General features: G+C 43.7%; 1 protein-coding gene across 4 annotated transcripts in view; it reads left to right on the forward strand.

The window, feature by feature from the left end:
• Positions 1-18253, forward strand: part of GRHL1 (grainyhead like transcription factor 1) — a 46187-nt gene that overhangs the window by 24432 nt on the left and 3502 nt on the right. For all 4 annotated transcript variants that reach the window (XM_088053619.1, XM_088053620.1, XM_088053618.1 and 1 more), the window contains 7 exons: positions 5365-5523; positions 10493-10580; positions 12787-12926; positions 13801-13838; positions 13938-14026; positions 15786-15871; positions 17449-17513. In XM_088053619.1, coding sequence (XP_087909745.1) covers positions 5365-5523; positions 10493-10580; positions 12787-12926; positions 13801-13838; positions 13938-14026; positions 15786-15871; positions 17449-17513 — 665 coding nt within the window. The remainder of the gene's footprint in view (positions 1-5364; positions 5524-10492; positions 10581-12786; positions 12927-13800; positions 13839-13937; positions 14027-15785; positions 15872-17448; positions 17514-18253) is intronic.

The raw sequence follows: 18253 nt of genomic DNA on the forward strand, positions 1-18253 counted from the left end.
CTTTAGAAAATACTTCTTTTTTTTTTTTTCTCTTTGCTGTTTAGATTTGTCTGAACCTTTAGAGAAATGGTATCATTTCAGCTATCAACATTTAAATTACAAACTTTGAGCTTCCAGTTAATTTTTCTTTATGGGAGGGGAAGACACTGCCTTTGTGTCAGAAAAATGGTCTCTAGACCCACTGTAATCCCTTTGCCTACTGTGTTTTGGGCATAACATTAAAACTGTTTAGCCAAGGCCAAGAAGAGCAGTATCCACCTGCATTCCCTGGAAAGAAGCTCATTGCAGTTTAGCCTGTCTCTGGTTGTTGTGTTGTAGGCTCCAAACTCTGTATTCTGTACAAACACAGTCATCCAAAATCAAAAACATCCTGACAGTTGTAAGTTGAATATAACATAGACTGAAGATAATATAGCCTGGAAAGTCTTCTATGAAGACAGGCTGAAGAGTTTAGCCTGAAGAAGAGATGGCTCTGGAGAGACCTTAGAACACCTTCCAGTACCAAAAGGAGGCCTAAAAGAAAGCAGGAGAGGAACTTTTTAAAAGGGCTTATAGTAGTACAGAACAAGGGTGAATGGCTTCAAACTGACAGATTCAGATTAGGTATTAGGAGGACATTCTTCACTGTGAGGGTGCTGAGGCACTGTAACAGGCTGCCCAGAGAAGCTGTGGATCCCTAATCCCTGGAAGTGTTTAAGGCCAGGTTAGATGGCATTTTGAGTCTTTCTGGTGAAATGGTGTCCCTGCCCATAACAGGGGGACTGGACTACACGATCTTTAAGGTCCCTTCTAACCCAAACTGTTCCGTGGTTAAAATGAGAGGCTTTTGTGTACTAATGTGAGAAAAGAGCTATAGTTTTTAACTGAATTCTCAGTAGAGAAAGAAATAGCCAATGGACTTGGATTGCTGAGTAATATCTTAATCCTTTGGACACAGAAATATAAAGGATCATAGATAGGAGGAGATAAATACCATTTACCTGCCTTCTCTTGAAATGAAATAAATGTGGAGCAAGGTGATCAGCCTGGAAAAGTCCCAAGTCTGCCTGTGTAGGTCCTTATCCAGAAGAATGTACAAGTCTTTGTAGGATAGTGTTACCCTTGCCTGTGATTGCTCTGACTGGTCAGAGTTCATGGTGTGCTAAAGCAAATTGCTCCCCATCACCTGTGGCAGCCCTGGCTGCCATGGGTGAGAACCTACACTGCTCCTTTCCAACTGGACAGATGAGCCTGCAAGAGGTGACATTTCATCTAAAGCTGCTGCATATGTGGCCTTTGGACTCATCAGAATTGCTAGTGCTTTTTGTGTGACAAAAGAGTACGGTGTCCAAGATAAACGGAGGAGAAGAGGTCTGGGTATGCAAGCCTTCATTTAAAAAAGGCATCTTTCATCTCGCTGACAGAGAGGTTCCTGCAGCACTTTGATTGCCCTTTAATTATGTCTGTTTTTCCTGGTTTGTTTGAAAGGCAGATCTTGTTAAAAAAAGGTGCTGTGTGGAAAGAACTTGGCTGTCTCTGCTGCCCTTCCTTGAGGGCACATGGCAGAGCTGTCGGATTAATTTTTTTCCTGCGTTATTAAAATGGAAGATTGTTTCTTGTGGATTTGAATGTAGGCACAGTGTGTTTCTCCCACCTTAGGTGAGGAGGGGCATGAGGGGTCGGTTAAAGCACACAGAGAAGTCATGAGGTCTGACTTCTTCCCACGCTAACTTTCAGCATGATCCCAGAGGAGGTGCTTTAATCCTTCTGTCTTCAGTCTTTTGTTGTGTGCAGCTGGGCTGCCCCAAAGGCTGCAGGAAACCAAGCATGGTGTTGGGGAAAGGAGGCTCTAGAGTGTTGGGGTGAATGCCAGGTGTGGGAGGTCAGCAGTTTGTAGCAGCTCACAGTTTTCATGCTCTTTGATTTTATCTGAGATGCCACCATTGTGGAGCCATTGGTTAAAATGAGTATCTCAGCTTTTGTTAAAAGGAGTTAGGAAAAGCCTTAGGAGCCTCCTCCTTAGGAGTTAGGAAAGGTGGAAAAAAATCAACAGAAAAAAAGGGAAAATAAAGCCTGTCTTTGGTTAGAGAGAAAAGCCTGGCTATCTGATAGCCTAGATATAAGTAGTCAAATATAGACTAGAGGCTCAGCTGCCAAGCAAGCAAAATAACTCAAAAACAGGTTTCTAAATCCCTTTACAAATCTCAGTTTTAAAGAAAATCTGCATAACTTTTGCGGGCTTGACTCATGTTTGTAAGTGCCCAGGCTTGACAGTGCTCTATTTTTAAGTGCTGTCTTTATGTTGAATCTTGGGAGGTGAGATGAAAATGTGTTTTTTTTTAAAAGTAACAACAAATCTTAATATAGCTGAGAATGCGGAACTGCCCTTAGAAAAATAGGTTGGACACATGAAAAGGAATCTTGCTCAGCAGGCTGAAGACGCAGAGCAACTTCTGCGGTTACGTTTTTCTTTCTTCTGGCAATTTTGGGGTGGGGATGTAGCTGATGCAGTCATTTGGCCTTACATTTCATTTCTAATGTAAGTCAAATATTCCTGTACATAAAGAACCTGACTGTAACTGTCTTAGCCCACTGGAAAAGCTGTTTGCTAAAATTCTGCTTTGTGAAACTTGAAGTAACGTGAAGTTGCTCAAAAATAGGAGTTACAGGATGGATTGAGAGAAGCAGATGATGTTCCTTTTGAATTGAAGTGGTTCAGTACAAAAAGGAGAGGACAGGCTGTCCCTTTGTTGCTTCAGAGACGTGTTTAGGTTTTAGTTGTCGTCTCCTGCCTAGAGTCCTGAAGATTTAAATGGCATGGAAATGAAGTCAGCTGCTTAAATCCAAAGCTAATCAAATGAGGAGACTCTAAAGTAGGAGGATAATCTTTGTCATCTGACAGGCAATCCTAAATTCCCATGGGATACCTGTGCAGCTCTGCTGTAGTAATATGTGTCTGTTGTGCTGAGACCAACTCTTCTACCTTCAGCCCAGCGGGCTTTGTGTGGCTGGTAAGCCATAAAAACTGAAAACATGAACTCAAAGTCGCAGAAGAGAGGTGACACCATATGCTAGAGAACTGCTGATGCTGCACACAGAATCTTCTGGTGTCCAGTGCTGTGAAACTCATTTGAGAGATTTCACAGAAATTTTGAGGTGGTGGTGGACCTGCTGATGTGGCTGCTTGGGCGTGTTTTTCTAGAAGAGTGTAGTCATTTTTTCATACAGAAATGGATTGAGTGAATATTCAGTGTAGGTAAATTTAAAATATAAAAATATGCAAATGCCAGAGTTGAGGATCTTTTAAAAAACAAAACCCCTGCTCAGGGAATGCAATTATTCAGGCTGTGCATACATCTGATTACCAAGCTCCCAAGCTGGTGAGAGCAGCTCTTCAAACTCCTTGAAGCTTTCCCCCAGGGTGTACCAGCACTGCAGGCAAAATGCCCTTGCAAAGCCGAAGGTAGCAAAAAGGGAAGTGGGGTGGATGAAAGCAGGCAAAGCCATCCTTTGGGTTAGTCTGGGGAAGACTCTGAAGAGCTCATTTTAAAATAATTTTCCTGACTGTGATTTGAGATGTATTTAATGCTTTCACAAAAAGTTACCTTGGAAGAACACAGGTTTGGGGCGCTGGGACACAGGCTGGAAGGTGAGCAGGCACTGAGCACCAGCTCACCTTGTGTCCTGCGTGTGTTCCTGGCTGCTGCAGAGGCAGCAGTGTGAGTCAGGGGCTGGGGCTCTGCTGACCTGGTGTGCTGGCCTGGGTTGGTGGTGTTTCACACATTCCATGTCCCTTGGCACAGCAGGACTTGGTGGGGACATAGGAATTGGAATCTCTGGGATGGTGTGTGCATGCGAGGAAATAGGGGGCTGTTTGCTGTGCAACTACGCTGCCCTCTCAGGGCATAGGGGCTGCAGGAAGCAGCATGTGAATCCTAAATATTCAGACAGGTTTTTATGAGAGAAGTCCCTCACCTGCACTATTTTGCCTCCCTGCCCCAGCTCTTTATACAGCTGTGGTGGAGAAAAAACAATAGTTATAAACTATCACCAGATCAGGGTTTTACGTTTCCGTCTCCCATCACTGTTAAAAACTGGTAAAGGATGTTGCAGAACCTGTGCGAAGAGAACCTTGATAAGCAGCACTTAGCAAAGCCAGAGCCTGTAGCTTTCCCAAGCCTGTGTAAGCCTCTGCAGCTCCGGGAGGTGGCATCAGCTCACTGCCGAGACTCAAGTGGCGCTGGTAGAATCACCACTGAGCGATCAGGTCCTGGGATGGTGCTCATGCAAAATCTCTGGGAAGGTGCTTCTGGCTCCCAAGGCTTTGATTATGTTTTAAAGCAGTGACTTCCCAGGCTTTATTCTTCAGGCAGAGAGGAGAGAAGCTCTTTGCAGGTCTTGGTGGCTCATAAATTCCTGGTAATTAATCCTTACAGCTTCTGAGATGTGCCGGTAATGGGCATTGTGTCTGTAGAAAAGCCTTGCACCTGCAAGCCCATTATCTAGATACAAAGTACTCTGGTCTATCTGCTTATATCCACTTAAGGATTTTTCTTTATTCTGTTAAGCAGCATTGGACTTGTTCTCTGGCTGTGTGTGATTTGTGTTTTTAAGAGGGGTTTTTTTGTTGCTATTTCAAACAGTTATGAAAATGAAATTAGATATGTTTAAACATGCAATTAATTTTCCCTGTAATTAATTTTTTTGTAAGAATAATGGAAAGGTTTCTCTTACCCTTTCCATCTGAATGTTAACAGGGTATTGCAGGTCTTACTAAGGAATATTCAAAGTAGTCTTCAACTTAGTGCAAAGCCCAGAAACCTTCACTGGAGTAATGGTGTTATTTCTGTGTTTAAAGATGACATGTTACCTAATATTTTTTAAAAGCTTTTAATAGCCTTTAGAAAAAAATCTCAGTCAAGTACTTTCAAGCATAAGCTGTACTCATGTAAAACTCATGGAAAGATTTAACTTACCCAGAGTGACATGAATTTTTTGGAACATGGTTGTCTTCTTACAAGATGCTAATAAATGCAGTGAGGGTTGATTGTAGGAGCATTCCTTTTGGTAGAAGTTTGATGGTGATATTTGAGAGTTCTTGGGTGGAAAGATGGGTGGAGTCTTCCTAAAGTTTGGAGAGTTTGTTGAAATCTGTTTTGGACAAAGTGTCTTTGTCTCCTCCAGTGGCTTATGGAAAGACTTAAGAATGTTGTATTGCTTCTCAGGGATTTTACCTGATGTCTCAGAAGAAAGATGGTGCTGCTTGCAGTGGCAAGGACCAGCATTTGGGCCTTAGCACTCCTCAAGTATCCCTCACTCCTCACTCAGTGGTCAGCCAGGACTCCGTGTATCACTACTGACAGCTGCTGCTTTCCTCTCCTGCAGGTTTTCATTTCTGTGAACTGCCTCAGCACAGATTTTTCCTCTCAGAAGGGGGTTAAAGGCCTGCCCCTGAATCTTCAGATTGACACTTACAGCTACAATAACAGGAGTAACAAACCTGTCCACAGAGCCTACTGCCAAATCAAAGTCTTCTGTGACAAGGTAAGGTTGGATCAATGTGCCAATGACTGTTTTGGGAAGGCTGCTCCACAGCTTAGCAGCATTTTTTTTTTTTTCCTGATTGTGTCACTTGCTATTTTGGCTTTTGGAAAGCCCTGCCTGTGTTTAGCCTTTGCAAGGAAAAAATTTCAACCCCTTCTACTTGGCTCATGGATGTTATGATGACCTCAAATAAATTTGCTGCTCTCAAAATGCTGGAGTGTTAAGTGTTCCTGAGCATTGACTTTAGGGAAAGGTCAGTCAGTGGCAGACTGACACTGGGAAAAGCCTCAGCAGCAGCAATCATTGCCATTGACTGGAGCAAGTGCAGGCTTGTCTTTTTGCCCAAGTTCTGTTGTGTTGGTCCTTTTACATTTCTTCATGTTCTCATACTGCATTCATTACAAAAAAACCCAAACCAATAACTTGCAGAGCTTGTGAACAAAAGATGTACCACCATGAGATACAGCAGCATAAAAAAACACATTTACAAGTTGGATAGGTGCTAGAATTTGACTGCTCTGCCTAATGCATTTAGCATACAGAATTAATGTCTTTCCCAAAGACAGTATTCAACAGAAGCTGTGAAAAGAAACAGCAGAAGCTGAACTGAAAGCATCTGTAAAAGCTTAACTGAGTTTGCAAAGAAAGGAAATTTCCTGATTTCCATAACCTGTCCATGCCTGAGCAGTCTTTTGAAGGTTCAGGGCAAGTAATGTGTAATGTTGTTATTTCCAGAGTGACCAAGATTGTTCTAGGCCATGATAAATGCTTCCTGGAGTTCCCCAGTCCTTTTGATTGCTGAGAACCATATTGACTTCCTATTTGCTGATATCCTGCTTGATTTGGGCCTCTTATTCTTTGAATCCAGACTTGGTCTTCACAGGGCAGACTCTTTCAGGTGATGCCTCAATTGCCTCTCTGTGCAGCTGAGGCAGGTCTGTATCCCCTCCTCTGGTCCTGTGCTGGCTTTGCCAAACCACTGTATGGTCTTGCCTGGTCTTCCCTAGGACACCAACACAAAGATCCATCTCGGGCACCATTGTTCTGTCTGTGCTTACATCACAAGATACAGTGCCCTCTGCACTGTGTTCCTGCTGTAGCGTCCCGTTAACTCACCCTGCCACATTCTGTTGTCCATCTATAGGTTTTTAAATGGATGCCTCTGCATTCCTGCACAGCTGGGAGAGCTGCCTGTAGCTGCTTCTGTTGTGGTACTTCCTGCAAAGAATTTAAAGTGACTTACCAAAGGCTCTCCAGAGCAAAATTGTGCCTGAATTAAAGAGAAGAAAGGAAGGAGAAATGTAAATCAAAATCAGAACAGGATAATAAAATATAAAACTGAATCTCAACATACTTTCCTTTCACCCTTCCCTTCTTTACAGGCTCAGCTTCACTCCCTAATTCTCTCCCTTGTTCCCTGCAGCAGTGCAGGGGAATGGGGGCTGTGGTCAGTTCTTAGCACATCTCTGATGCTCCTTCCTCCTCAAGGGGAGGAATCCTCACACTCTTCCCTGGCTTCAGCATGGAGTGCCTCCCATGGGAGCCAGTTTCCACAAACTTCTCCACATGAACCCTTCTCACAGCCTACAGTTCTTCACAAGCTGTCTCAGCATGGGTCCCTTCCATGGGGTGCAGTTCTTCAGGAGCAGGCTGCTCCCATGTTGGTGCCCCATGAAGCCACAAGTTCTGACACAAGCTTCAGCAGGGGCTCCTTTCTCCTCACAGAACCCTGCTCCATCTCAGACTTCCTGTGGAATGTCAGCCTCCTTTGGGTATCCACCTGCTCTGGTGTGGGGTCCTGTACAGGCTGTGGGTGGATCTCTGTTCTACCGTGGACCTCCATGGGCTGCAGGGGCACTGCTGCCTCACCATGGGCTGCACCATAGCCTGCAGGGGAATCTCCTTCTGCACTGACCCCGGGATCTGCAGAGCTGTTTCTTTCACATATTGTCACTTTGCTTCTGACTGTTGCTGCAGCATGTTTTTTCCCTTTCTTAAATACGTAAGGCCAGAGTCACTACCACCATTCCTGATGGGCCTTGGCTGTCTTAAGTTGACTGAGATTGGATCTGTTGGGCATGAGGGAAGCTGTTCCTTGGAATAAGCATCTTCTCAGAGAATCTATCCCTGTAGCCCCTGCATGCTATCACATCATACACAAACCCCATGTACTCATAGACCCTAATGCTGGCTCCAGGCTTCTTTAAGAGCACTGGCATTTCTGAAGGAGCGCCTATTTTCTGCCCTGTAATGAATTGTTTGTAATCAGCCAGCTGATTTTGAGTGTTTATAGGACCATTGTTACCATAGTATTCACACCTGTTACAGCCCTGAATGTGTTTGTCTTCATGTGATCACTCTTACCTCTAGAAATTTTGTGACGCATATTTTCTTCATGGAGAGCCAAGTCTATAGTCTGTTGGAAAAAACCCACAGACCAGCAAAAAATTGTGATGTTGTGGCCGCCTCACACAGATGTCTCCTCTATTCCTTTGTCAAGGGTGTGCTTGCAGTGCCTCGGATGTTTGGTTTTCATCTACTCCTGTGTGGATTCAGGAGCTGAGTAAAGCAGTACGGGTATAATGGTGTCATCCTGTAGAATGTTATGGCACAAGCTTCCTTCAGGCTTGGCCAGCAATATTGGGGCTGACCTGTCCCGGAGGAAGAAGACCTCCTCTATTCCGAATGGTACCTCAGCTGTGCCTCCACATGAGGAGAACTGAACACAGCGTTTCACAGACTAGAGCTCGTAGATCCTCTGGGATCTGCTGTTACTCTGGTAGCGATGGGCAGTGCTGTGGGAAGGCTTTCATGGGATGGTAGGAAGAAATGAGTGAGGTGCTGTTGGAAGGAAAGAGTGGGTGCAAGGCTACTGGAGCACTGATGTGAATGGGCAGCAACATGGAGACTGTGTTTCAGTTGCTTGATCATGGAATGGTCTGGGCTTTAGCACCTTTAGAGGTCATCTAGTTTACATCTCTGTCATAGTCAGAGATACATTCCACTAGACCAGCTTACTCAGAGCCCCATCCAGCCTGGCCTTGAACACATCCAGGGATGGGGCATCCACAGCTTCTCTGTCCGACCTGTTCCAGTGCCTCACCACCCTCATCAGAAAAAAAAATTTTCTCCTTATGTCCAGTATAAAACTATCTTCTTCCAGTTTGGAACCACTGCTCCCTGAGCTCTGCTGGCAGGACAGAAAAACCTTTTATCGAGATATAACTTAGTTTTTTTTAATGTGGGTTTTGATGTGTATTTATCTGGGCCCCAGTAGACTGTGTTGACTTTCAAACAGGGAACGGGAGGGCAGAGGTTTTCTCAAAATGAGATTTCGAGAAAATGTGTTCTCTTGTTGAATCAGCATATTCTCCATGAGGAAGCAGATGCTGTTCTGTAGCACAGTGTGTGAGTAGCACAACTTTATTATTTCCACATGAAAGGTAAAAATCAGATCTGGAACCAGATCTTTCTGTTGTCAAGCTGAGATGTGACTGCTGTGGTATGGGATGACACAGAAGGGTTCAGGTCCAGCTGTACTGAGGTTTAGGTGGGATGTCTTCACTGTAGTGGGCTATTTCAGCTTTATTGGGTCAAGCAAAGCTGACAATGCCTGTGTCTTCATGTGTAATTTTTTCTCTTACTCTTTTTCACCACAGCTGCCTGAAGCTGTTTTTTTCCTCTCATTGGGTGGAAGAAAAGATTATATGTGTTAATGTGTATCAAATTTCTTGGCTAATTTTCCTTTTTATTGCTGGTGCAGATAAGCCCAGTACTATCAGCAGGCATAGGCAGCCTGGCATCTACAGAACATTGATTTACTGTGAAGTAAGGAGGCCTGTTCCCCTTTTCCCATGCACCATTAGGCACAGGCTCCTATCCCATGGCCACAGGAGTTTTGAAACCTCATTTGCTGCAGCTAATCATGTCCTCCTCCAGTACCATGCAAGGATGTGGGTGTGTCTTGGCAGCTTTGAAGGAGAGGGAATGAGAAATAATGGCTTGGTGTGGCCAGGTAACTGTTACCTTTTGCCCTGCTTTGCAGGAAGGTATTGAGAGACAGGTAGGACTTGTATATAACGGTTTTGGTGACCTGGTGGTGGCACCAGGATTGAGTGTTGGGGATCTGCTGTGGGCTTATCACTTCATGCAGCTGGCAATGTGACATCCCTGACTTAACTCGCAGTCATAAGTGAGGTCTGGGCAGAGCTGGAGGAATGAACACTATTCCAAAGCTGCTTCCTTCCTTTTCTTTCTTCATTATAGCTGTCTGCACCTTGCAGAAAAAAAATGGCAATATGGCACTGTCCCCTCTGCTGCTTGGTTTGGAAGGCCAGGAACAGTGCAAGCATGAACCCAGTTAGGGAATCTGTGGATTCCACCATGGCCTGGCCCCAATGAAAAGAGAAGAAACCATTCCTGCTTTAAAGCCATGCATATCTGCAGCTTGAGCTCAGTGAAGGCTGGTGCAACTGCTGCAGGCTCTGGGTGAAATGTACAGGAGGTATCTTGCACTTGGTGATCCAAGTGTGGTGTGACTCTATAGGTTATAATGACAATCAAGGGAACTCCTAAACTGGGGGAACCTACAATTCTTTATTGTTTTAAAACAGTTCAACTATATTTTTATCTAACACTTTATACAATTGTTATATATGTGTGTGTCTTTTGTCATTGTATCTCCATCTGACTTGAAAGAAAAGTGTTTTTATCTTAGATATGGTTATTTGATTTCATTAGATGATAGGACTCAAAAGTAAGCAGATCTTAAAGTTGGCACACTCTGGTAAACCTGCAGCTCGGGTACTGTGGAACTGACCTCCACAAACATAGCTCTGGAAGAATTGGTGTTCCTGCCTCTGCAGCTGAAAAAAGCCTCAAAAAATTAAAAATACCTTCTCTTTCTCTCTCTCCCCCTTCTCCTCTTCTTTACTCCCCCATTCCTTTCCCTTAATCTCTTGTTTGACAGGGAGCAGAGAGGAAGATAAGGGATGAAGAGCGAAAGCAAAGCAAAAGAAAAGGCAAGTGCACTGATCCCAGCTCTCAGTTGAATGCCTGTAAGTAGAACTTATTCCATCAGTATTTTAAATATTGAGTTTCATTTTGGCTACAAATAGCTTGCGCAGTAGAACCCTCAAGTCAATTTTTATCCTCTATGGACCAGTGTTTGTTTTAAGCAGTTCCTTATGGAACAGTCATTGTGTTTTGCAACACACTGAGTCATTTAGGGCTTCATTCCGTATAGTTCTTTCTGTCCAAGACAATCCTGCAGTATTCAGGTATGGGTTGTAGCAGTTGAAGTGGTGTGGTGAGGGTGGGATTTTTGGCCATTGCTGGAGCCCCTCCCAATCCAGGTGGCAGTGAGAATGTTTGGTTCCAAATATTTTCAGCTTGATTCTAAACCTAGGTTTTAACTTACATTAAAAATGCATTTGCAACTCCTCAGCAAGGCTGTGGCAGCTTTGAGGCTGAGCCCTCCAGCTTTTCAGCCCTGTGCTTACTCTTCTAGAGCAAAGTGGTCCTTAGCAAGTAATTTCAAAGTTTCTGCATGTGTGAAGTATGTGGAGACCTCAGCACTGTGGTACATAAAGGATGAGGAGTTCCTTTCTGCTGAGCATCTTCTTTTAGCTGCTGCAGATGAGAGATCCTGTGTTTGGATGACTGGTTATTCACCAGCAGAGCTGCCTAGAGGAAGCTGTAGCTCCCTGTTCCTCGTTGGCACGGGGCAGGCGCGTGCTCTCGCTCGCTCTGCTGTTGACAGCCCGACTGGTTCAGCCAGCGCACAGCGCTCAGCTTGCCGGGCAGGATTTTCCTGACACAGCAGGTACAGGCTGCTAGAGCAGCTTCAGAAGATAATGCTGAAGGGAATCCATTTGCTCAAGGGAAGTTGTGGAAAGGGCTGGGTTTTTGGTTTCTTTCGAAGTACCTCACAAGAGGCAGGCTTAGCACACCGTTAGCGTTTCACAAACATAGTAGCACCAGCGGCTCCCAAAAGATTACTGCATGCAACCCTTTGCATCGTGGATGGAAGGGGAAGGCAGTTTCAGTACACATTTCCCAGGATCTTAGGATTTTACAAAAGCTGCTTTCCAATGTTAATTTTCTAGGCTTGGGCTTAGCCCTATGTGATCCTTATTTTTCTGGAAAGTACAATCTTTGGCTTTTTAGTCCTTATGTGGGAAGTTTTTGATTCCTTGAAGCCATAAGCTGTTATACTCACTTCCAGGACCACAAATGTCCCATGTACATGAACTCTTCAACAGTTGGTGGCTTTTGGTCAAAGCTATTTTTACAGAAATTCAGCAATCTTTAAAAAAATCGGTTTGCTAGGAGAAAATAGTGTCTTCCCTACTGAGGACATGAGAAATGGTTTTGTTTGAAAAACATTTGTTTTGCTTGCAGTTGGTTTGACCTCAAATGGATAAGTTTCCACTTGGTAAAATAAAGTCTTCAGCTGTGATATTCTGACATGAATATGTCTGAAATGCAGTTTAAGGCACCTCCTGCCTCACTTTCTCCTCAGAGGGTCTTTGTGGATTATGTCTGTCCGCTTGGTGGGTGGTGTCACATGAGCTGGTACATTGTGAGAGCCAAAGGGCGCTGTGGGAGACAGTGCTGACCCTAGGGGGATGGACTAGGGGCTGGCACCCTGAGGTGACCAGGATGAATAATGAGAGGAACATATCAGAATGTGTAACTTGGAAGTGTGGAATCAAAATGTAACTTCAAATATAACAACTTGCACAAACCAGTATTTGTACTACCTCTGTAGTATAGTGCTACTGTGGTGCTGTCTCTTTAAGATGCTCCCAATTGGGAAGACACAAGTTGTCCCTTTGTCTTCTTTGTATCCTCCTGGCATAGGAACACCAGCAAACTTCTGATGGAATGGAGAGGGAGAAGGTGGAACAGGGACTAGTTTTTGCCCTCTGTTTGGATGGCTTACTTGGTACACGGAAGACCTTGGTTCCTGCCTTGAGCTGAGTGCAGTGTTATTGTCCATCTTAATTAAAATCTAAACGAAGATGAGCTGCTCAGTTGGAGGGGCAGAGAAAGCTTTGACTATTCTGTGTAACAAGTCCTCAGGGCTCAGGCCCTTAGTTGAGAGGTAGACAACCAAAGTTCAAACTCCTTTACCACATGAGCTTTTTGCTTTGACTCTGACTGCAGCATACCATTGTTCAGCAGTGTATGCACCTTTTAAATGATGTAGGGCCCCATCAGGGCCTTTAGTATCCTCTATCTTGATCTTTGTCTCTGCAGTTTCTGATGTCAAAGTGCCCATGCTTCCCTCGCACAAACGTACCGACATCACCATCTTCAAGCCCTTCATGGACCTGGACACTCAGCCCGTCCTGTTCATCCCTGATGTTCACTTTGCCAACCTACAGCGTGGGGCTCACGTGAGTAAAGCTCATGGGTATGGGGATGAAGAGGCTCTGAGATGTGTTGCAAATGGCCTGCGATGCTGTGTGTGCATGTGTACATATGAAATGTCAGACTGCAGCAGTGCTGTATTCAAATAGCAGCTGAGTCTCATGTGGGCAAGAAATGTTGCTCCAAGATACATTGGCTGGAGTTAACTGGGAGTGTTTCACCATCGAATTATTTTCCTATCAAGTCCAGTTTCTGTGAACCTTAAAGGATTTTTCCATAGCGTTTCCACTGCATGAACTGCAGGGTGTTCTTGTAACATCCCTTGAGATCCTGGTGTGCTGTTGTACAGCACAGACTCCTCCAGATGCCTGCTGCAGGGTGAAAATCTATCCTGTGGAACTGGCATGTGTGTCAGCTCTGTGATCCACTGCCAGAGTGCCCTGCCTCAGTGTTCCAGGAAAGTTCCAGCTTACAAGAAACTGGAAGGGGAAAGATTAGCATGTAACCAGGTTTCAAAATTTTGAACTTTGCTGTGCCAGGAGTTCTGCCATGCTCTGATATAATCTAAACCTTACTTTTTAAGAGCATTGCCTGAACTCCTAGCAAGGATGGAGAATAAACTTGTGTCTGTAAGGCTGACGTTCCTGCATGTTTTTCTGCAAAGGCCCTAGTGCTGAGTTTTGTCAGATGACTCTACACCAGTCCAGGTAGAAAGCTGGTTAGCTCCTCTTTGTTCCATTTTGATTGCATTTGAGATCCTTTATTATTTTTTATGAAAAAAGGCAAAGAAGATGTTTATTTGCTTTTGGAGCCATTTAATTTAGCATTGAAAGATTATAAGAGAAAATTAATTATAGTTCTGGATGAAATATTCACAGAATCTCCCCTTTGTTTTTAAAGGTCCTTCCTGTTGCTTCAGAAGAACTAGAGGGTGAAAGGTAAGAGCTGCACTTCAACCTCCTGGCACCTTGCCCTCAGACAGAAGGATAAGTCCTTGTAATTGTACTACTGCTAACTTTTTGCCCTGTCAATGACAGCTCCAACCTGAAGAGAGGAGCCTATATTGGTGAAGAGGACTTCATTGCTACTCCAAATAAGATGGGCAGAATAGAAGAGCCAAAAAGAGGTATTTTCTTCTTTCAGAGACTGAATGTTTGGAGTATTTATCCATCATGATAGAGAGATGCATCTGAGGTTAAAGAATTTTTAATTCATACTGATGTGTATTTCAGACTGATTTTTCTGGCTTTGAGTAGTGACAGTTCATGTATCAAGAAGTGGTTCAGCTGTGCAAATATTTTACACTGTGAGAATTTTTGGGGGTTTCTGGCAACTCAGACAGTAATGGGCTCTGTACCTATAAGGAGAGAGAGTCAAGACGAGGTGAGCAGCTTACCAGTATCTTTAATGGACTGGGACAGAGAATTCATCATATAATCTGCTACAATATACTCTGGAAATCTCCAGGACTTCAAGCAATGAACACTGAGAACTGGTTCTGGGTATAAAACTGTTGCATCTTTTAATGATGCCAGGAAATGTGATGTTCACCACTGAGAGCCAAGCTAAGAGAATATTCTGCTATTTTTTAACTGAATTTCAGTCTTTGCAATTTCCATGTTGCTGTGGTGTTGTGGAAGGAGATGAGTGGTCCCTTTGGGGTGTTGGAGGTGGTGTACCTGCTTGATGATAGTTGTATTTGAAAGAACCACAACAAAGCTTGAAATATTAAAACTAGGAAGCAGCAAATGCTAAGTCTAGCAAGTCTGACCATAATGGGGCTGCACTTCTGCAGTTTGGATAAACTAGTAAGGAAGGATGAATTTTATAGAAGAAAATCAGACTTCCTGGTTTTTCATGTTGCTGTATGCCATAAAACGAGGCCCATGGGATTCTCTCTCCTTTGGCTGGCTCTCATCTGACCTGTGCTGTAACTGAGAGTATGTGTCCTGTCTTCCTTTTTCAAATCTACAGTCCTCCCTTTTTAAACCTGCCTTTGGCAGGCAAATTGGGAAATGCATCAAGGCACTGGGCTGTCCTGAGTTCACCTTGTTCCATTAGAAATGCCAGTAATTGTTCCATGTTGCAGGTGTGTCAAAGCTGTGGCTGATGAAAACCTTGCAAATGACCCAGGCTGCAATACCTAGTCATTAGAAGATGGATTAAAGACAGCAAAGCTGTTAAAGTCCAAGCTTTCTTGCTGTCCTGGCTTATTCCTCAGCCTTAATGCAGTTTTTAATGAGGCTGATGTTACATGCAATGAGTCTGTGCTAGCTTGAGAACGCTAGGGATGCTCACCTAATTGCGGTTCTTGCTCTTTTGTTCCCCTCCTAGCAGGAGACCAGGCCAGCATTGTATGTCAGCTCTGGTGGTAAGAGTGTTACTGAAACACAGCAAGGGGTAGGAAGAAAGATAAGACAGCGTAGGAGGGGCACAGAACTCTACAAATAAATTATTTAAAAATTAGAAGGTGGCCAGGATGGCTTCACCTGCTGTGATAGCATCTGTCAAATCACTTGATTGTGAAAAGGCCAGTGCCAAATGACTGTAAGATATAGAGGAACCCTAGAGTCTCAAAGATTTGTGTTTTGTGTTCCTCCTTTCTTTGTTTCACATATGACCTTCTTTTTGTAATAATAGAGAAAATAAAGAAAATACAAAAATATTTTGACAATAAAGGTGCTTGACCATACAGTGGCTTTATGTGCCAGAAGTAGGTTTTGAGCTGACCTAGCTGTGCGTGTTTGTGCTACAATCTTAGGTGTATATTGAATGTATGTATATAAGATCCTCAGTGGATGTCCCCGTGTGCTTAGCCACTGTGGGATATAGATTTTTCCTGAGGAGCAATTGCACAGTTAATTCCTCTCCAAATTGCTTTCCAGTGTTGCTGTATGTCCGAAAAGAGTCAGAGGAAGTCTTTGATGCACTCATGTTAAAGACACCATCTCTGAAAGGCCTAATGGAAGCGGTAAGTAATGAGGTTGGTTTATAGTCCTTGAGAAAAAGCCTTGGCTACCCAGTCCCTACACACTGGCCAGTCACAGGAGTCAGACTTTCAGTCATTGTTTCCACATATTTCTGCTCTTCTGGATAAGACTAAGGAAGATTTCCTTTCAATAACATGGAAATTAATGCAAATAATGCTTTAATTTATTATTAAGAGAATTCAGGAAGCTTGTCTTTTAAGTACCTTACCCCACATCTATGGGGTCTGGGTGTAAGAAGCCTTCCTGAAGTTCCAGGTGTATCAAACTTGATGATTGGATGCGCCTCTTGTCAGAGGGGATACTTTTGTTAGGAGATAGAATGATTTTCAGAATGTGTCCAGTGGCTTGGGTTTGTTTCAGCCTTTCAAAGCCATGTTTGGGGCCCTGCACTGCCCCTTCACAAGCTGCTGATGCAGAGCTCCAAGTCCCAGCTTCCGTGTGTTGCTGAAGACTTGTATTTATATATCTGTGCACACGTGTGAAATTGCTCTCTGGTGCTTGACTCCTAAAATAGCCTTCCACTGTTCCTGCTGCTGCAGAGCAAGGGAAGTACAGAGCTTAAGTCCAAGTAATGGTGTAATGTTTGGCATGAGCTCAAAACTGACATTTCTGTCTGTCTCTTTCTGTGACTAATGCCCCTGCTCAGGGAACAGGGGCTTTGGGGATGTACAGGCAGGTCTGGCCATTAACTTTTGGTTGTAGAGACAGTTCTGTAACCAGAATGTTTATCTCTTCCTGGCTGTGAGGCTTTGCCAGCTGGAGGGTGGGGGCTGATGGAGAGCAGGATTGAAGTCTGTGAAGTCCTCCCTTACCCCTGAAGTGAATCTGCACCTTTGTTGTTTCACTCTGATTTCTTAGAGCAAGGAACCAAGTGCTCACAGCTGTAGCTTGGGGGAAACTCCCTGTACATTTGCATGTCAAAGCAGTGTATTGGTTTGGTACTTACTGTCAGTTTTGATAGGGCAGTAAAAAAGTAAACCAGGCTGAGGTTACTGACCTCCCGACTTTCTGGAGGGTGTGCAGTGAAGTGCCATGGTCAGTGGCTGTGGCTCAACACTGATGTTACCCTGCTGGGGAAGGAGAATGTTTCTGGTCACCTCATGTCCTTAGCAGCAGAGGTCCCCTCTCTGTTGCTATTTTCTTCTTTCAGCCACTGTCATGACTAGCTTTCACTTGATCCCTCTGACATTAAATTTAAAAATGGTTTTCAGTATGCTAAGAGAACAGAGAGCCAAGAAAGGATGAGAGTCAGGATGTGGAGTGGGCTTTTAATGGGGGGGGTTTTGAGTGAGCCTTTTGAGCAGGAGGTTGCTGTATGAGAAGTAAGTAGCCAGGTTTCAAACATGGTTAAATTTTTTACACAGAAGTTAGCCACATGCAGAGAAGGGGTTCTGATCTGTAGATTTATGCTATAATTTGGGATTTAGTGTTGCCTTTATAGGGCAGAACAGTTGTCCTCATTTGCAGGCTTTTTGTTCCTTTCTGTAAAATGGGAAGTGAAAGACAATGAGACAAGCAGTCACTTTGCTTCACAAATCATTGCTTTCTTTTATTCTAGATATCTGACAAGTATGATGTTCCTTTTGATAAAATAGGAAAAATCTTCAAAAAATGTAAAAAAGGGTGAGTATGTACCTGTGCAGTAACTGCATAAGAATATGAACACCTTTTTCAAACCTGCAGGCAGATATGCTGTGTAATTCCTCCATGCACTGCAGATATGTGAATCCTCTTTGCTGTTATGTGTGTGTGCACACAAGTACACACATTCAAACATCATGCACAGGGCTGAAGGAAGGCTCTAGGAAGGGTCCTATAGAAATACACAGTCTGGCTTCCTGGGTAAATACAAGTCATGGACAGTTAGCTCTCTGAGCCAATTGTTGTTTGAACCAGAGTTGATCATGTCAGACGAAGAAGAGTTCAGTTTGTTAAAAGACTCCCAATGATGGAGTCACCTCCTTCTACCCATGTTAAATTGTTCCAGTGGTGACTGGGCTCACTATGTCTGCATTTGGCTACACTTACTAAACCCTGGCTTTTTGTGGGCTAAATTGAAGCGAATTTAGTTGTGAAGTGTCTGTTTCTCCCAGAGGCCATACTTCATCATATTTTTTTATTTTGTAGCATAATTAATTGATTTTCTGAACATTGTCTGCTTTTGTTTTATCTTTTAATTTCTCAGTAATTTTCTTGGGTTGTCTGTAAGTCAGTTTGGTGTCTCAGCCTCTTCTCCTTCTAGCCAGAAAATTTCAGAAAACCTTCCAGGGTTGTGGTTTCATAGCAGAATTGCCCCCACCAAAACAGCTGCAGAAGCTTAGAATCTGTGATGTCTAAACCACTGCTAAGCACAGCTTTGTGTG

The sequence above is a fragment of the Pseudopodoces humilis genome, chromosome 3, assembly GCF_049639895.1.
Source record: "Pseudopodoces humilis isolate 2021_Gansu_Grassland_sample_001 chromosome 3, ASM4963989v1, whole genome shotgun sequence".
In the NCBI taxonomy this organism is placed as follows: Eukaryota; Metazoa; Chordata; class Aves; order Passeriformes; family Paridae; genus Pseudopodoces; species Pseudopodoces humilis.